Raw genomic sequence first — 20,020 nt, 5'->3', positions numbered from 1 at the left:
CTACACATTATAACTGTAAAATCAGTATCTCTTCTCAGGTAATTTTTGACAAAGTCACCTTTGAATCTTATTTACCCAGAGACTGTTTAAAAAAGAGACAGGAATAGAATCACTCTGAATAACATTTTTCATAAAATGAAAAGATGTCCGTTATTGCTTTTGCTAAGGATAGGATTTAGTTCAACGATCTTTAACCAACTTTATATTTGATACAAACCTCTTTCAAGTATTCCACATGATGTTTGGTAGCTGCAAAAACAACTGTCTGTTCTTGAGGTTTTATAATATTTCTTAGCAAATAGAGCAGAACAGATGCCTTGTCATCAGACCTCACGTGAAAAAATGCCAGCTGTAACAAATTGAACACAATGTTTAATGCACGTCCACAACGTTTTTTTAAAACTTTAAAAGTATGCATCAGACCATTCAAAAGGTGATGCCTCAAAAAGGCAGCATCCAACATCCATAATTAAGAACATGCCCTCTTCTCAATGCCACCATCGAGGCGGAGGTACAGGAGCCTGAAGACACACTCAGCTTCTTCCCCCCACTATTGGATTTCTGAATGAACAATGCACCACACACACACAGATACATTGTATACTTATTGTAATTTATAGTTTTTATTACCATGTCTTGCCATGTACTGCTGCCGCAAAACAGCAAATTTCATGACATATGCTGGTGATATTAAACCTGATTGCTAAATTTGGTAATTCTTAATCATATAAAACACAGATAAAATAATTTATATATTTAACACATCCAATACTGTAAGACTGCCCAAGCTAGTGTAGATCTCCCTGTAACAATCTTCTGAATTATTAACATTTCAAATTCACTGGGAATGAAGACAAATTAATCATTTTACCATTGGCGTGATAATGAATTTTAGTCAAATAGAAGGAACCAATTATGAAGATGCAAGTTTTTCCATTAATGTATAACACGTACACACACACTCCCACCTGAAAATATTTAGTACCATGCAAGAAACACAAATATGTACTGCCTGATAGTATTTCTACTCTTATGATTAAATACACATTTATACTTAAACAATTATAAAATGATTCTTACCCGTAACTGATCATTCAGCTTAGTATCTACATCCAGTCGGATTAGTACTGGTTCCGTTAAACCTACAACAAAGTGTTTTTTAAAAAATTCATTAAGTAGCTTTTAAAACCTTAAGAACTAAAAGCAGATCACTTGATCTTAATCTACAAAAGTTGCTGGCAGTTTGCAATTTAACTATTGGTGTTAGGCACTCAAATTGCAGCACTTCCAGAATTCTGAGCATATGCCATCAAATGTAGAAAACCAGAAACTACTGAGATTCAGAAAGCTAAAACTGTCAGTTTACTCAGAACCCAGTTTTGCTAACATTCTCCAACATCGCACCATTGAAGATTTCTCCTTTGATTTTGTCCTTACAAGAACAGAGAAACAATAGGTCAGGAGTCAAAAAGATAAGTTGCTTTCCTTTAAAATTACTTTGCTTTAGAGTCAAAGAGTACATAAGTAAGCCCTTCCAAGTTCAGGCCGACAATCCAGTGTCCATCATTTAAAGTTTAATATTATTTTAAAATATTTTGGGTGTTGCCATTAATTTTATTTCTAATAAGATTAAATTATTTTAAAAGCTTTGATCCATTTTAACTGTCCTCAATTGTCCTTGATATTAGCTCCTTCCATTTGACTTCAGTTTTATTGTGGCATTAAACATCAATTTAATGACCTACAACCTACAAACAGGAAACGTTGACAATTCAGAGATTATTACAGGCAATTTATAACAGCACTGACTGTCTTCCAGGTATGAATGGGACATGGTCTGAATGTCAGAGAAATTTAAAAAATTAAAATAACACTTGCAGTTTTTACAGGAATAGCAAAACACATTTAAAAACTATAAGTTATGCTGATTAAGCTTTTAGATGCCATCAATACTCCAAGACATTTAAATGTGATTAAAATTGAGGTAGATGAAATAAGACCCTGTTGCTGCTCAGACCACACAGCTGGACTTCGGAATACCAAGAGTCTACATGATTGATTCTTTGCGTCCAGACCTAGTAACTTGAACAAAAGCTGGTGATTCCAGGCAAGGTAGTCAATGCTTCATTTTTGAGGAGATTATTTTACAAGTAAAAGGTGTACATTTAAAGTTCCAAAGCCTTGAACACTAGGTCAACTTTGACCTGCCAATTTGACATTTGCATCTTCTGCACAGATGCATTGGCAGATTTTTGCAGAAAATAAAACTAATTAGCAAGTATTTCAATGTATTTACATAATTAATGGGAAACTAACGGGTAATCTTTTAAAATTTTATGAAAAAATTTTAACACTTAAAATGAGTAGCAAAAATATAATTAAAATTTTAGGTAAAATATCAAGGACAACTTTTTCCATAAGTCCAAAAATATTTACTGAAAATGTAATAATATCATATTTAAACCACACTAAAAATATAGTCTCAGACAGTGCAAGTGAAGATATGTTTACATATCACCATTATAACAAACTATAATTGAATTGTTTGCAATTTTTTTGGAACACATAAGGGAAATCAAATTTGGTAGTCATATTGATGAAAAACAGAAGACATTTTTCATATATATATAAAAAATCGAGGAGAGACTCATCAGATCCAGCAGCATCTATAGAGAGGAATGAAGTATCAACACATCAGGCTGAGACCCTTCATCAGGACTGGAAATGAAGGGAGAAGAAGCCAGGGTAACAAAGTGGGAGGAGTGGAAGGAGTACAAATTGGTAAGAAGTGATTTCAGCTTAGCAAGAAGGTACGTGGGTGCAAGTTGGGGTATTAAGTAAGAAGCTGGGGTGGGGGGGTGGGGTGAGAGATGGAAGAGAGAAATGGCTGAATGAGGAATCTGAGAGGAGAGGGTCGTGGACCATGGGAGGAAAGGAAAGAGGAGGGGCACCAGAGGGAAGTATTAGGCAGGTGAGGAGAAATGATAAGGGAGAAGCCAAAATAGGGCATGGAAAAAGAGGGAAGGGAGAGGGGGAGAAATCAATGCTCATGCCGTTAGATTGGAGACTACCCGGATGCAATTTAGGGTGTTGCTTCTACACTTGAGAACGGCCTCATTATAGCAGTAGAGGTGGCCATGGATCAGCATGTTAGGATGGAAATAAACAGTGGAATTAAAATGGTTGGCCACCGGGAAATCCTGTCTGTTGTAACCAGCCAGAATGCTCTCCAGCATACATCTTCAGGAATTTGCAAGAGTCTTTAGTGACATATCGAATCTTCTCAAACTCCTCATGATGTAGATCTGCTGGCTGAACAAGATGCCTGCTTGTGGACTGGATGAAATGAGTTGAGGCCAGGACAGATTCTCCGACAGGGACTTCCTCTTTTCACCGCTGTCCCCTCAATGAGAATTGGTGCACGTTCTCCTGACATCCCCTTCCTAAAGTTCACAATCAATTCTTTGGTATTGCTGTCATTGAGTGCAAAGTTACTGTTGCAAAACCAGTCATCCAACCAATCTATCTCACTCCTGTCCACCTCTTCGCCATCAAAGATTTTACAGACATCAGCGCATTTATAGATGGTACTTGAGCTGTCCTTTGTAACACTGTCATGAATGTACAGAGAGCAGAGCAGTGGGCTAAGCATGCATCCTTGAGGTATCCCTGTGTTGACTGTCAGCAAGGAAAAGATACTACCATCAACCTGTAGTGACTGTGGTCTCCGGTTAGTTATATAAAAACAATGCAGACAACATTAATGGCATTATAAACTACTGCAGTTTTATAACACACTATGTTAGAAGTCATACCAGCACGTGCAAATTCCACTAACTGCTTGGGCAATGTGGCTGAGAATAGCAGGGTTTGTTTGGATTCTGGCAACCTTTGAATAATCTCTTGCAACTGCTCCGCAAACCCCATTTCAAACAATCTGGAAGAAAAACATTTATACAAAAAATCAGTTGGTCACCAGCTGAAAGTGCAGTTTAATTCCCTTTTGGTTTACAGAAAGGACAAATCATTTTGACTTTGGTACATTTACACATAGGGTCATTTATCGATATCTGCATGTTAATCAACTGAAAGGACAGTTATCCACCTAATTGAGGTGCAATAATAAAAGCTTCCACTTTCTCAATTCCCGATTATGCATGATTTATAGTAAATTGTGATGCATAGCAATACTTTCACCAGGGTACCATTAGGAGAGACTCCCAGTTCTTTGTATTCTCCTCCATTTGCTGTTTCAGAGTGCTAATACAGAGTCATTTGTCCTAAAGTGGAAGCTGGGATCCAGGACAAAGCCCCTGCTGTCACTCAGCACATACGTACACCCTGTCTAAATGCCCTGTTGCACACCCAACTCACAGAAACACTCTCATCCAGCTCTGGTCACCTCTTCATCTCTTTCACATATTTATACTACTGTCTGTTTTATCATAATAGTGCCAGTAAAATTATACTGTCCTACATAAACTTGTGCCTCACACTTTATGTCAACCTGTCAATCTTCAGGCGATGCCATTGATGGTACTTACGTTAATATTATTTTGTGACTCTAAGTGCTGGATTGTAACTGACTCTATGTGCTGTGTGTGACAGTACATTCTGTGTTTTGCACCTTGGCCCAGGAGGAATGCTATTTTCTTTAGCTGTACACACGTGAATTTTTGAATGGCAATAAACCGAACTTCCCACTTGCTAAATTGAACCACCACTGCAAACATAAAACGGAGATGTACCATCTCTGCACAGCATCTCATTCATCAACAATGTTAGAGGATAGAGCAGGTGAGTGGGAACAACATCAAGCCCTCTTCAGACCACCCTAATAAAACGGTACTGGGAGACTACCTGCCTCATCACATGATGCATGCCATCACGAGCTTATCAAGTACAATGACAAATGGACAATAAAAGTTGGCCTTTCCAGTTACACTTAAAACCTACAGAACAACTCACACATACAACAGATGCAATTTTAGCAATGGAACAATACAATCCCTGCTTTATAAAAATGTTATAATTTCAAGCAAGATAATGGCTTAGTGCCCCATTTCAGTCCATAATCTAGACCAAGGTTCCCAACCTGTGGTCCACAGACCCCTTGCATAATGGTGTTGGTCCATGGCATTAAAAAGGTTGAGAACCCCTGATCTAGACTAATGTTTTGATTTACCAAATCTTTGCAGCATTAGCTGAGGAATTTTACAGCTGTGAATCAAAGCTAACTTTGCCCTTTCAGGTTAGTATAGATATTCTTAAGACAGCACTCGAAGAAAGTTTTTCCAACATCTAATCCAGTAATTGTCCTTCAGTTTACATCTATAATGCAATCTGGTCATATATCTCTCTGTCTTTCATGAAGAACTTGGATGCAAATTATGAGAGTGATAACAATTCAAATTCACTTTATATCCTTTAGGATGTCCTGAAAAGCTTTTCATAAGTTCTAGTTCTTTACTTTTTCTTTAAAACTTACATTTTCACTATATAGTCCAAAATCATGTGTAAACATCAGCAAATACAATAAGTGTATCTTTATAAACTTTACCTGTCAGCTTCATCAAAGACCACATATTCAACATTATGTAGCTTGAGGTTCATTTCCACTATAACGTGCATTAATCGACCTGGTGTGCCAATTATACTGTAAAGAAGACATATAGAATATAGATCAATTCAGTCCATGACTCTACTGCACAATGTACACCATTAATAAACTCATTCCTTCAACATTGGCATTTGCTGTCTCTAGTATGGAGGGGCTACAGCACAGGATCTGAAAAAGCTGCAGAAAATTTCAAACCCAGCAGGCTGCATCACGGGCCCAATTGCAAGGATATCTTCAAAAGTCGATGCCTCAAAAAGGCAGCATCCATCAGTAAGGACCCTCATCACCCAGGACATGACTTCTTCTCATTGCTACCATCAAGGAGATGGGCGTGCAGGAGCGTGAAGACACACCCTCAGCGTTTTATGAGCAGCATGTTCCTTCCGCATCAGATTTTTGAATAGACAATGAACCCCTGTACACTATCTTACTCTTTCTTCCCCCCCTCTCTTTTTGCACTACTTACTTATTACATATTTTAAATTATACATACATACACACACACACGTGTGCACATGTACATACACACATATACATATATAGTAACCTGTAGTGATTTTAAAATTATGTATTGCACTGTACTGCCGTTGCAAAACAATAAATTCCACAACATATGCCAGTGATATTAAATTCAATTCTGATTCTGCATTTACTAATATACTACTTGGAAAAATTAATAATCTAACTATTTAGACATCACAGTCCCAAAGGTAAATAGTTTGCCAAATGAAGTCCCAGGCAGCATTGCTGTGCAGTTTGCACTTTAGGATCATTATATTCAATTATAAAAATTCAAGACTTCACTGTTTCATGCCTGGGGTGAAGTTTAAATGGCATGCAAAGTCCATATCAAAACATAATGTACTTAACTTCTAAACAATATAGTATTTAGGAGACTTAAGAAACTTAATCAACTAAGTAGATGTCTAAACTTATATTTACATTCATAAAATAAGTTAGCTAGAAATCCTGATGCAGAGACTAGAAAGAAATTACTCAAACAACTTAATATGCTTTCCATTATTTTATTGGCATATTATTCCTAAATAATAAATTGTTTTGCCCAAAGTACTTTTTGATGCTAAATCAAAAGGAGTTGGCTTGTCCCAAAGCAACCGTCTAACTCCCACTCATGCAACACATAAAGACTACCTCAAGTTTGTAATCCAATCACAAACAAGAGAAAATCTGCAGATGCTGGAAGTCCAAGCAACACACACAAAATGCTGGGAGAACTCAGCAAGGCGGGCAGCATCTATGGAAAAGAGCTGGCAGTCCTGCCGAAGGGTCTTGGCCCGAAACTTTGGCCCAGTGACGCTACCTGGCCTGCTGAGTTCCTCAGGCATTTTGTGCGTTTTGCTCAAGTTTGAAAATATCCTTAGATTTTACTCTGCCTCTGTTCAGCCCCAATAAAATCATTCCTCATCTTAGCCTATACCTTTGAACAGTGATATTCCAACAATCAGAACACAATGATTAAATATAATTAACTACATCCAATAGAACTAAAACTGCCAATTGCACAGAACTATTCACATCCTTTTCTATTTCCCTTTCCACCACTCCCCAAGATACCACAGACAGCAAAATTAACTCAGTCTTTCCAATTGTATCCTCTTCCAACAGTAATGGGAAAACAAATATTTAAATGTAAAACAGACTTATATAAATGCAAAAAAAAAAATCCAGAACTGAGTGGATCAGACAGCATCTGTAAAAACAAAGGAGAGGTCAATATTTCATGTCGAAACTGTGCGTCAATCCTGATGCAGGTTCTTAACCTTTTGCCTCCACAAATGCTGTCTTACCCACTGAGTTCTTTCAGCTGTCTTTTTAAGCTTCAGATTACAGTATCTACAGCAGGGGTTCCCAAGCTGTTTTAATGACCCCTATCATTAACCGAGGGGTCTGTAGACCCCAGGGTGGGAACCCCTGATCTATAGTCTCTTATAACTATCCAATTCTTTGAAGAATAATTCTAAGAATAACAAAATTAAATAGGTTGTTTTACAAAAGGAATTTCAGTATGTGAACATTGTCCTACAAAGTAATCTGAAACACTAAAGACATTTTAGAAGATACACTTCACAGAATGTTTTTAAGAGGTAAAAAAAAAACTGCATGAAGAAATTATCTTCAAGACTAATAATAAATCAGACTACATTAAGAAAATGTTAACTCACATATCGGGATTTTCATGAAGTGCTGCAAATTGATCTTCCATTCTAAAAATAAGTACCACACATCTCGTTAAATATTTAGTGTTACTTGATTCAATTAAATTACACTATTAAAGACTATAGATTACCACTTGAAAACGTACTCACCTCTCTCCACCCAAGATTAATGCTGTTTTGAAGCCAGTAAACTTCCCAAGCTACAAAATCAAGTAATGAAGAAAATTATGTTCATGACAGGTTTTTACTTAACTTCATTTGAAATTGTAAGGCATATTTATTCATTCTAGGAATAAAGCTTAATTTAACAAGAGGCTCTGATGAAAAATAACATTTAAATGATCAGTCCTAAACATACAATACATAGACCTCAAGGGCATTTGAACATTTTGTTTGTTTTTTTAACTACCTTGATGGGACATGACATGACCTGCCTGGAAGGTTCTTCACTGTACATCAGTACATGCAACAATAATAAAAAACCAAACCATGATTGCCTTTGTACTGAAAGTAACTTGGACTTTGTAGATGCATCATAACACCTCAAAACTTACACCACTTCTACAGCACCCGCATATACAACCTAGAGATCTAGAAGTTACCATTGATGATTTCCTAAGAATTGCTTTTTAACTCCCACAAGATTATTCAGCAGAATCAGGTGAACTATGAAGTGTCATTGCTGTAAAATATTATTGTTTACCGTATGAAGTATAATTGAATTTTTAATTGCACGGGAATGCTTAAGAACCACTCTAACTCTGAAAATTAACTTATTTTGGAGATAGTCAGCCCTTAATTTTTTTTAAATAGTCATCATTATGTGTTGCATCGTATGACATGGGCGATCATGGTCTATCCATGAACATGATTGTTCTTGGCAAATTTTTCCTACAGAAGTGGTTTGCCATTGCCTTCTTCTGGGCAGTGTCTTTACGTGAAGGGTGACCCCAGCCATTATCAATACTCTTCAGAATTTGTCTGCTTGGCGTCAGTGGTTGCATAACCAGGACTTCAGATATGCACCAGATGGTCATATGACTATCCACCACCTGCTCCCATTTTCACCTATGGTAATGTTAGCGTGTCGCTATTACAGCTCGGGGCATCGGAGTTCAGAGTTCAATTCCAGCATCATCTGTAAGGAACCTCTGTCTGTTCTCCCCATGGAATACATGGTTTTCCCCAGGTTCTCCGGTTTCCTCCCACTGTCCAAAGACGTACTGGGTTGGTTCATTGGTTATTGTAATTTGTCCCATGATGAGGTTTGGGTTAATCGGTGTTGTTGAAGGTTACTGGGGTGATGTGGCTCAAAGTGTCAGAAGCCCCTACTCCATGCTTGATTGCCAAATAGATAAATAAATAAATTGACTGAATATTCAGTTCAAATGCGGAGAAAATGTTGGGAAATAGGAATAATCCTGAAAATTTCAGTCTAGAATGAACTGCCTGGCAAGTGGTGGATGCAATTTCGATTTCAATGTTTAAGAGAGTTTCGTTGGTACATGGATGGGAGAGATGGACGGCTTTAGTCGGGGTGCAGGATGATGGGGCAAGGCAGTTTAAATAGTTTAGCATGGACTGGATGGGCTGAAGGGCCTATTTCTGTGCTGTAGCTTTCTATGATAAAGCAGCCTGGGAAGCTGCTAATGGTAAAACATATATAATTATTGCTAACGTACTCACATTTTGCTCTTCACTTACACATAACTTATTATACATACGTAATTTCAGTGCTTTAGAGCTGAAAGTATTTCAAAATACTATTAAAAAGCTGCTTAACAATAAAATAAAAAACTTGTCTTCTATTACAATAATATAAATGTAATAAATTATTTAGGACATCATAAGTGTAAGTGCAGTACTGACTATACTCTACAATTAACACAAATCTACAAATCCTGAAAAAAAAACCAGAAACATTTTACCTCTTTCGTGAACTTCATGGTTTGTAATGCAAGTTCTCTGGTTGGGCTGAGAATTAAAGCTCTTGCTCCTGTCTGGGCACAATGTACCTTCAGCCGCTCAAACAAAGGAATAAGAAATGCTGCAGTCTTACCGCTGCCGGTCCTGGCCATGGCAACGATATCCTTTCCATTGAGTATCACCGGGATTGTCTAAAACATAAAACAAGATCTTAACTCAGAAGCTCTTGCAGTGATTCTTCGCATACGTATTATATCACAGAGCAGGCCATTAAGCCCATTAAGTCAATAGCAGTTCCAGCTGATCAATTCCATTGGTCCCAATCTCCCTTTCCTTACTTTCTCTCACATGCTATCAATTTCCCTTAGCTCCTTATTGCCACTTACCTGTTAAAGGGTAAGCTACAGCAATCAATTAACCATCAGTCTGTCTTACAGATGCGGGAAGAAAGCAGAGAACACTATGAATACTCTACACCATTATAGGGAAAATGTGTAAACTCCAAGGTCATTGACTTTCTTTCCAGTTCGCAGTTCTTCCCATCTAGCCAAGCTACCATATCTGACCGGGTGATAAGGTCCTGTATGAAGGTGAGTCATAAACAATACAGCACAGAAATAGACCGTTTGGTAAATCTGGTCCACGCCAAACCATTAATCTGTTTAGATGCGTCAACCTGCATCTGGACCATAGCCCTCTACACGCTTACTATCAATGTGCCTATCCAATTTCTCATAAACGTTGAAATCAAACCTGAGTCCGTCACATCCACTGGCAATTCATTCCACACTCTCACCAGTCTGAGTGAAGTTCCCCCTCATGTTCCCCTTAAAATCATTCACCTTTCACCTATGACCTCTAGCTCTAGTCTCACCCAAGTTCCGTGGAAAAAGCCTGCTGGCATTTACCCTATCAATACCCCTCATAATTTGCATACCTCTATCAAATCTTCCCTCATTCTACCACGCTGTACAGAATAAGGTCCTAACCTATTCAACCTTTCCTTATAACTCAGGTCCTCAAGCCCTGGCAACATCCTTGTAAATTTTTTCTGCACTCTTTCAGTGACCAGAACTGCACACAATGTTCCAAATTACACCTCACTAATGTCTTATACAACTTCAATATAACACCCCAATTCCTGTACTCAGTACCTTGATTTATGAAGGCCAAAGTACCATAAGCTCTTGCTTGTGACACCACCTTCAAGGAATTATGGACCTGTATTCCCAGATCCCTCTGTTCTACCACACTCCTCAGTGTCCTATTGCTCACCGTTGAAGTCCTAACCTCGTTTGTCCTCCCAAAATTCAATACTTCAGACCTGCTTGCATTAAAATTCCATCTGCAATTTTTCCAGCCAGTCAAGATACAGTATCAAGCTTTGATAGCCTTCCTCACGGTTCAATATGCCTCAACATTGGTGGCAACTGCAAATCTGCTGATCTAGTTTACTACAAGTCATTGATACAGATGATATACAACGGATGCAGCACCGATCCCTGGAGCACACCACTTGACACAGGTCTCCAGTCAGAGAGGCAACCATCTACTACCACTTTCTGGTTTTTCCCACAAAGCCAATGTCTAATCCTATTTACTAACTCATTCTGAATGCCCAGTGACTGAGCCACGTTGACCAGCAGGACCTTGTCAAAGGCCTTTCTTAAGTTTAAGTAGGTAAAAAGCAGTGGATGTTGCCTTCATCAACTTTCATGGTAACTTCCTTGAAAATCTCTATCAGGTTGGCTAGGCACAACCTACCACACACAGGGCCATGTTAACTATGACTAATTAGTTCCAGTCTATCTAAGTACTTATATATCAAGTCGCTTAGAATACCTTGCAATAACTTACCCTCTACTGATACCAGGTTCACAGGCCTATTATTTCTCAGCTTATTCATAGACCCTTTCAAAAAACAACAGAACAACATTAGCTATCATCTAATCCTCTGGCACCTTAACTGTAGTTAAGGACATATTAAATACCTCTGCTAGGACCCCTGCAATTTCTACGCTAGGCTCCACAAGGCCTGAGGGAACACCTTATCAGGCCCTGGGGACTTATCCACCTTAATTTACTTCAAGACAGCAAACACCTCCTCTGTAAGGTGTATATGATTCACAACCCCACTGCTATTTTGCCTCATTTCTACAGAGCAACAGGGTTATGGACTCTGTGTCCATCTCCCGAGTAACTAAAGATGTAAAAAAAATCCATTTAAGATCTCCCCCATTTCTTTCGGCTCCATGTAGAGATGACCACTCTGATCTTTAAGAGGATCAATTTTATCCCTTGCTATCATTGTAGGACATTAGTACTACCCGAAGAAGTTTTATCTGCAGATCACAAATGCTTGTATTATTAATGCTCATACATATGAATAAGCTCTTATAATAAAAGTCTGACATACATATATGTTTGTTTATGTTTATATGTTTATCCTTACAATCAGCAAAATGAGTTTCCTGTCTCTCTCCACTTTTAGCAATTGCTCTTTCTTTTCAGACTTGTGTTCTTTGATGCCATTCATTACAATACCATGGAGGAACAATTACCATACCAAGTGACTTTTGTATATTTTCTGACATATGCACAAGATCAACTTATGAACGTCTGTAAATATCGAACATATTTGTTGCTCAGGGTTGGTCCATATTAAAATTATCAGCTGAACTAGTCAGGGCTCTCTTACACCTTTAAGTCTTACAAGCTTAAGACAGCCACTGTCAAAGATCAGGGAGGAGTCTGTTTGTCTGACCTCTCTGCTGAGAGGAAATAACATTGAGGAAAAAGCAACTTATATTACGTCAACCTGATTGGCAAATTTACACTGAGATGAATATAAACATGACAAACATTAAAACTGTTTGCACACATTAAAAAGTTTCAATTATCTATTAATAGAAAATAACAACTTAAATCGCTCTCTCTCTCTCACACAATTTACAGTCCTTAATTATCAACTTTCAAATATTATTTTAACTAATTGTTAAGGCCAGTAATAATAATCACTTCTTGGTGCCATTGCCACACAATAAACACAACTATATTTTCTTACATTCATAGTTCCAGATATGCTAATTTACGTGGAAAATTCACGGAGCAACAAATTAACGATAATGCTACAACAGGTCACCTTTCTCTGAATCGGAGTAGGCACTTTATAGCCTTTCTTCATGACACCCTTAAAAACAGGAAAGCTTAAACCTATGGAAAAATAAAACAAAATTAATTTTCTGACAACCATTTTGCACAAGCATTAAAAACCAACCTCAATTTTTCACCCTTGTCCCAATCCAATTCCCTGCTCTCCAAAATGTCACAAGTTCTGATTTTTATCATGTTATAAAATCCAGAGTAATAGATAAAATTACTAACGTATTACTTTTCAGTCGTATTGATATAACATAGTTTCATTTAATTAAGTCATCAACTTGAAATATTAACTTTTACTCTCCACAAATACTACATGAGCTGCTCTTTATTTCCAGCTATTCGAGTTTTTATTTCACATTTCAAGCATCTGAAGTACCGTACTTTACTTTTAGAATGTGTTGTACGCAGTTTACAACTTTGGCCATCAGAGACAGCAATTTGTTACAAATAACCAAAGTAGTGATTGCAGTATTAGCAGAGTTGGGCGTACCCATGGACTGAAAACCACCCGATTTCTTCTTCTTCTTATTCTGTTCCCGGACCAGCTCTCGAGTGTCGGGTTCCACATCAGACTGGTAATCAGCTGAAGGAAAGCTTGGTAAACATTTGACATAGTGCTGTGGAAGTAAATAAAAGTAGATTAACTCATAGCATTTAAGACACAAACAAATATCTGAGGATCTGATGCAGTAAGTCCCAGCTATATATTTTCCATATAAACCTGTAAGGTCAATGGCACAAGTGGAGACTTGATGTACCAAAGAAAGGTAGAACTTCTCTCTAATGCAACTAGGGACAAGAGGAACAGATTACAGAATGTCTAACTTGTTGCCCAATTCACAAATGTAAAGGATATAACCACCTGCAATAAAGCCACAAATGTAAAATTAGATTTATAGTATTTGTGAACATTTATAAATAACAACAACAAATATCTTTATAAGCGATAAAAAAAAATGTTTTTGAAACATGGAACAAAATCTTTCTGAAATACCTTCACTTCTTTGCCCAAGAAATTACAGTTGTGAACACAGCCTAGTACAATAGAAACGTAAAAAACCTACAGCACAATACAGGCCCTTCGGCCCACAAAGCTGTGCCGAACATGTCCCTACCTTAGAACTACCTTGGCTTTACCCATAGCCCTCTATTTTTCTAAGCTCCATGTAGCCATCCAGGAGTCTCTTAAAAGACCCTATTGTTTCCGCCTCCACCACCGCCAGCCTATTCCACGCACTCACCACTTTCGGCGTAAAAGCTTACGCAACTTTTCTCTGTACCTACTTCCAAGCACATTAAAACTATGCCCTCTCGTGCTAGCCATTTCAGCCCTGGGAAAAAGCCTCTGAATATCCACACTATCAATGCTTCTCATTATCTTGTACACCTCTATCCTAGTTCCAGTACTTCTTCGGTAACTAATACTATATCATGAATTTTGTTATTTCCCCTTTTATACTTGTGCAAGGAATATTTCTGTACATTATCATAAGAGCTTTTCACTGTATCTCAGTACATATGACCAATTATCAATTACCAACTGGTTACATCCTGTGTTTATAATGTTATGAATGTACCACAGCTCTGAGGGGCCGAAGGGTGCGGGACCAGCCCCCTCCTTCCGGAGAATCGCAAGATCACTATTAATTTGGGTCTTGGACCCAGGAAGTGAGAGACAATGCAACGGATTTGACAATTGTTCTTAGAGGCACCTGTGTGAATTGCAACTCTATAGTATGTGCCAGCTATCAGGGACATGGACACCCTCGGGCAATGTGTTGTGGGGATTGTATCACCCTACCTTGATTGACATTTACAAATCTGCCAGCCATGATAAAAAGGAGACTGCAGGAGGCGGTACTCCAGTGACGCCCCAGACGGAGACCATCGCTCATCGTTCCCGTAAGAACGGGAAGCTGCTTGGGAGCCACGTGTGATTTGGATCCCCTAGCTAGGGAATCGAGTGGCTAATAACCCCGAAAAGGATTCCGAACTGACAACGGGGAACTCCCATTCCCGATTCCACGCTATGAGTCCAGAAGGCTGGCAAGTTTATTTTCTCTCTCCAACCCGTGAACACCCAGCGGTCCCTCAAACGGCAAAAAGCCTTCATGAACTGGCGAGACTTTTATATTTCCATCGGACAATAGTTTAACCCCTAGACCAACGATAGAGCTACTTCTTATTGGTGATTACTATACCCGCGCTTTAGATTGAGTACTGACGACGTATATTATCTGAATGTTTGTATTTACTTACTTTTGTGCCCCTTTAAAAATAAAACGTTTAAAAAATAGTACCATCAGACTTCAGTGGACCTCTCTATCTTTGCTGGTAAGTGACCCAGTTACGGGGATACATAACAACAAGACCAAAAGACATAGAAGAAATAGGCCGTTCGGCCCAAGTCTGTTCCACTATTCCATCATGGCTGATTTATTGTCTCTCTCAATCCCATTCTCCTGTTTTCTCCCCCTAACCTTTGACGCACTGACTAATAAAGAACTTAGCAATCTCCACTTTAAATATACCCAAAACGGTGGCCTCCACAACAGTCTTTTTCACTACACTCTGGCTAATGAAAATTCCACCTCACCTCTGCTCTAACTGGATATCCCTCAATTCTGAAGCTGTGCCCTCTGATCATAGATTCCACCACAATAGGAAGCATCATCTCCATACCTACTCTATCTAAACCTGTCGATATTTGATCAGTTTCATTAGGATCCCTCCTTATTCTTCTAAACTCTAGCGAGTACAGTCCCAGAGCCTCAGATGGTCCAATGTTAACCATTTCATTCCTGGAAACATTCTCGTGAACCTTCTCTGGACCCTCTCCAGTGCCAGCACAATTTTTCTTAAATAAGGAACCCAAAACTACTCTCAATACTTCAAGTGCAGTCTGACCAACGCCTTATAAAGCCTCAGCATCACATTGTTGTTCTTTTATTCTAGAACTCTCTAAATGAATGGATACATTACATTTTCCTTTCTCACCAACTGAACTCAACCTGCAAGTTAACCATCCTGCACAAGGACATCCAAGTCCCTTTGTATTTCTGATTTTTGAAATTTTTCCTCTTTTAGAAAGTATTTCTTTAACCAAAGTGCATGACCATGCATTTCCCTACACTATATTCTATCTGCCACTTCTTTGCCCATTCTCCCAATCTACAGTTGCAAGAAAATTTGTGAACCCTTTGCAATTACCTGATTTTCAGCATTAATTACTCATAAAATATGGTCTGATCTTCATCTAAGTCACAGTACTAGACAACCACAATCTGGCTAAACTAATACCACATAAACAATTGTACTTCTTCTCTTCAACACTGAGTACACCATTTCAACAATCACAGTCTGGGTTCAAAAAACTATGTGGTTATGCCTTCTACAAAACCTATTTGGAGCCAGATGTTCCAATCAATGAGATGAAATTGGAGGTGTGGGTTGTAGACATGCCCTGCCCTTTAAAAAAGATACACATCTCCTGACATCTCTTCTGTACCTACGTCCAAGCACCTTAGTGCACCATGTGCACTCTCATGCTAGCCATTTCAGACCTGGGAAAAAGCCTCTGACTATCCACACAATCAATGCCTCTCATCTTCTTATACAGCTCTATCAGATCACCTCTCATCGTCTGTCGCTCCAAGGAGAAAAGGCCAAGTTCACTCAACCTATTCTCATAAGGTATGCTCCCCAATCCAGGGAACATCCTTGTAAATCTCCTCTGCACCCTTTCTATGGTTTCCACATTCTTCCTGTAGTGAGGTGACCAGAGATGAGCACAGTACTCCAAGTGGGGTCTGACCAGGGTCCTATATAGCTGCAACATTACTTATAAGCTCCTAAACTCAATCCCACAACTGATGAAGGCCAGTGCACCGCATGCTTTCTTAACCACAGAGTCAACCTACGCAGGAACTTTGAGTGTCCTATGGACTCAGACCCCAAGATCCCTGATCCTCCACACTGCCAAGAGTCATACTATATATATTCTGCCATCATATTTGACCTATCAAAATGAACCACTTCACACTTGCCTGGGTTAGACTCCATCAACCACTTCTCAGCGTAGTTTTGTATCTTATCAATGTCCCGCTGTAACCTCTGACAGCCCTTCACACTATCCACAACATCTCCAACCTTTGTGTCATCAGCAAACTTACTAACCCATCCCTCCACTTCCTCATCCAGGTCATTTATAAAAATCACAAAGAATAAGGGCCCCAGAACAGATCCCTGAGGCACACCACTGGTGACCGACCTCCACGCAGAATATGACCCATCTACAGCCACTCTTTGCCTTCTGTGGGCAAGCCAGTTCTGGATCCACAAAACGATGTCCTCTTGGATCCCATGCCTCCTTACTTTCTCAATAAGCCTTGCATGGGGTACCTTATCAAATGCCATGCTGAAATCCATATACACTACATCTACTGCTCTTCCTTCATCAATGTGTTTAACCATAACCTCAAAAAATTCAATCAGGCTCGTAAGGCACGGACTGCCCTTGACAAAGCCATGCTGACTACTCCTAATCATATTATACCTCTCCAAATGTTCATAAATCCTGCCTCTCAGGATCTTCTCCATCAACTTACCAACCACTGAGGTAAGACTCACTGGTCTATAATTTCCTGGGCTATCTCTACTCCCTTTCTTGAATAAAAGAACAACATTTGCAACCCTCCAAACCTCCAGAACCTCTCCCGTCCCCATTGATGATGCAAAGATCATCGCCAGAGGCTCAGCAATCTCCTCCCTCACCTCCCACAGTAGCCTGGGATACATCTTATCCGGTCCTGGCAGCTTATCCAACTTGATGCTTTTCAAAAGCTCCAGCAGATCCTCTTCCTTAATATCTACATGCTCAAGCTTTTCAGTCTGCTTCAAGTCATCACTACAATCACCAAGATCCTTTTCCATAGTGAATACTGAAGTATTCATTAAGTACCTCTGCTATTTCCTCCGGTTCCAAACACACTTTCCCACTGTCACACTTGATAGGTTCTATTCTTTCATGTCTTATCCTCTTGCTCGTGACTTACTGACATACTTGTAGAATGCCTTGGGTTTAATTTTGGCCACCAGGGCCTTCTCATGGCCCCTTTCTGGCTCTCCTAATTTCCTTCTTAAGCTCTTTCCTAGTAACCTTATAATCTTCTAGATCTCTAACATTCCCTAGCTCTCTGAACCTCTTGTAAGTTTTTCTTTTCTTCTTGACTAGATTTATTACAGCCTTTGTACACCACGGTTCCTCTACTCTACCATAATTCCCTGTCTCATTGGAAAATACCTATCCAGAGCTCCACACAAATATCCCCTGAATATTTGCCACATTTCTTCTGTACTTTTCCCTGAGAACATCTGTTTCCAATTTAAGCCTTCAATTTCCTGCCTGATAGCCTCATAATTCCCCTTACTCCAATTAAACACTTTTCTAACTTGTCTGTTCCTATCTCTCTCCAATGCTATTGTAAAGAAGACAGGATTATGATCACTATCTCCAAAATGCTCTCCCACTGAGAGATCTGACACCTGACCAGGTTCATTTCCCAATACCAAATCAAGTACAGCCTCTCCTCTTATAGGCTTATCTACATACTGTGTCAAGAAACCTTCCTGAACACACCTAACAAACTCCACCCCATCTAAACCCCTTGCTCTAGGGAGATGCCAATCGATATTTGGGAAATTAAAATCTCCCATTATGACAACTCTGTTATTATTACACCTTTCTAGGATCTGTTTCCCTATCCCTGTTACTATTGAGCGGCCTATAAAAAACACCCAGTAAGGTTTTCCTGTTCCTAACCTCCACCCACAGAGACTCCGTGCACAATCCCTCCATGGCATCCACCTTATATTGATGAACTAAAACAGTTTTCTATGGAGGAATGGTCTAAAATTCCTCCTCGCCGTTGAGCAAGTCTGATCAGCAGCTACAGGAAACGTTTGGTGGAGGTTATTGCTGCTAAAGAAGGTTCTACCAGTTATTAACTACAAGGGTTCACATACTTTTTCCAGCCTAGACTGTGAATGATTAAACAATGTATTCAATAAAGACATGAAAGTACAATTGTTTGTGTGCTATTAGTTTAGGCAGATTGTGCTCGTCTATTATTGTGACTTTGATGAAGATCAGACCACATTTTATTAGTAATTAATGCAGAAAAACAGGTAGTTGTAAAGGATTCACAAACTTTTTCTTGCAACTGTAAGTCCTTCTTCAAACTCCCTGCCTCCTCAAAATAAATGGCCCCTCCTCCTTTCTTTGTATTGTACTCATAGTCACAAAGCCACCAAATCATAAACATATAAAGTTAAAAGAAGCAATGCCAACACTGATCCCTGCAAAACACCACAAGTCACCAGCAGCCAAACAGAAAAGGTCCCCTTTATTCCAACTCCTTGCCTTCTGCCTGTCAGGCAATCTTCTATCCATGCTAGTAACTTTCCTGTAAAACCATGAGCTTTTATCTTGTTTAGCAGCCTCACGTGCAGCACTTTGTCAAACATCTTCTGAAACTCCAAGTAAACAACATCCACTAACACTCCTTTGTCTAACCTGCCTGTTATTTCCTCAAGGAAATCCAAAGGGTTTGCCAGGCATGAGTTTCCCTGAAGGAAACCATGCTGCCTTTGGCCTATTTTATCATGTGCCTCCAAGTACCCTGAAACCTCAGCATCTGCCTGTCCTTCCTCAGTCTCACTACACGCTGCAACTACTTGTATACATTCCCTCCACTCAAGTTCCTGCCTCCCTGCCAAGTTAGTTTAAATCCTCACAGTATCCACTCAAACTAAATGTAAAATCTTCAAAGAATATCCTTAAAAATGACAATGGCAGAATGGACTTTTACTTCACAAGTTCTTACAGGACATTCAAATTATGAAAGCTATTTAAACATCCTGAAAGGTACCACATTTGATAACAGTAGTATACCTGTGAGAGGAATTTTGTCCCCAAATGTCCACAACATGGGTAGATAATAAAGGGTCAGATCTGATATTAAAAAATAACATTAACAAGCCACTAACTCAGAGGGAACCAGATAAGAGAGAAGATAATTTGCAATGCTACATAGAAGAAGGGAACAAGCTTGATAATTGTTTTACTGGAAGCTTA

General features: G+C 39.0%; 1 protein-coding gene across 1 annotated transcript in view; it reads right to left on the bottom strand.

The window, feature by feature from the left end:
• The window catches only part of ddx54 (DEAD (Asp-Glu-Ala-Asp) box polypeptide 54), a 39,670-nt gene that overhangs the window by 16,944 nt on the left and 2,706 nt on the right, over positions 1-20,020 (bottom strand). The window contains exons 3-11 of the mRNA XM_073065502.1: positions 13,376-13,502; positions 12,866-12,936; positions 9,726-9,914; positions 7,948-7,997; positions 7,804-7,845; positions 5,561-5,656; positions 3,816-3,937; positions 1,081-1,142; positions 218-349 (exon numbers count right to left, since the gene is read on the bottom strand). Of these exons, the coding sequence (XP_072921603.1) occupies positions 218-349; positions 1,081-1,142; positions 3,816-3,937; positions 5,561-5,656; positions 7,804-7,845; positions 7,948-7,997; positions 9,726-9,914; positions 12,866-12,936; positions 13,376-13,502 (891 nt within the window). The remainder of the gene's footprint in view (positions 1-217; positions 350-1,080; positions 1,143-3,815; positions 3,938-5,560; positions 5,657-7,803; positions 7,846-7,947; positions 7,998-9,725; positions 9,915-12,865; positions 12,937-13,375; positions 13,503-20,020) is intronic.

Source organism: Hemitrygon akajei, chromosome 14, assembly GCF_048418815.1.
Source record: "Hemitrygon akajei chromosome 14, sHemAka1.3, whole genome shotgun sequence".
In the NCBI taxonomy this organism is placed as follows: domain Eukaryota; kingdom Metazoa; phylum Chordata; class Chondrichthyes; order Myliobatiformes; family Dasyatidae; genus Hemitrygon; species Hemitrygon akajei.
This window is presented reverse-complemented; position numbering and strand designations above follow the sequence as displayed.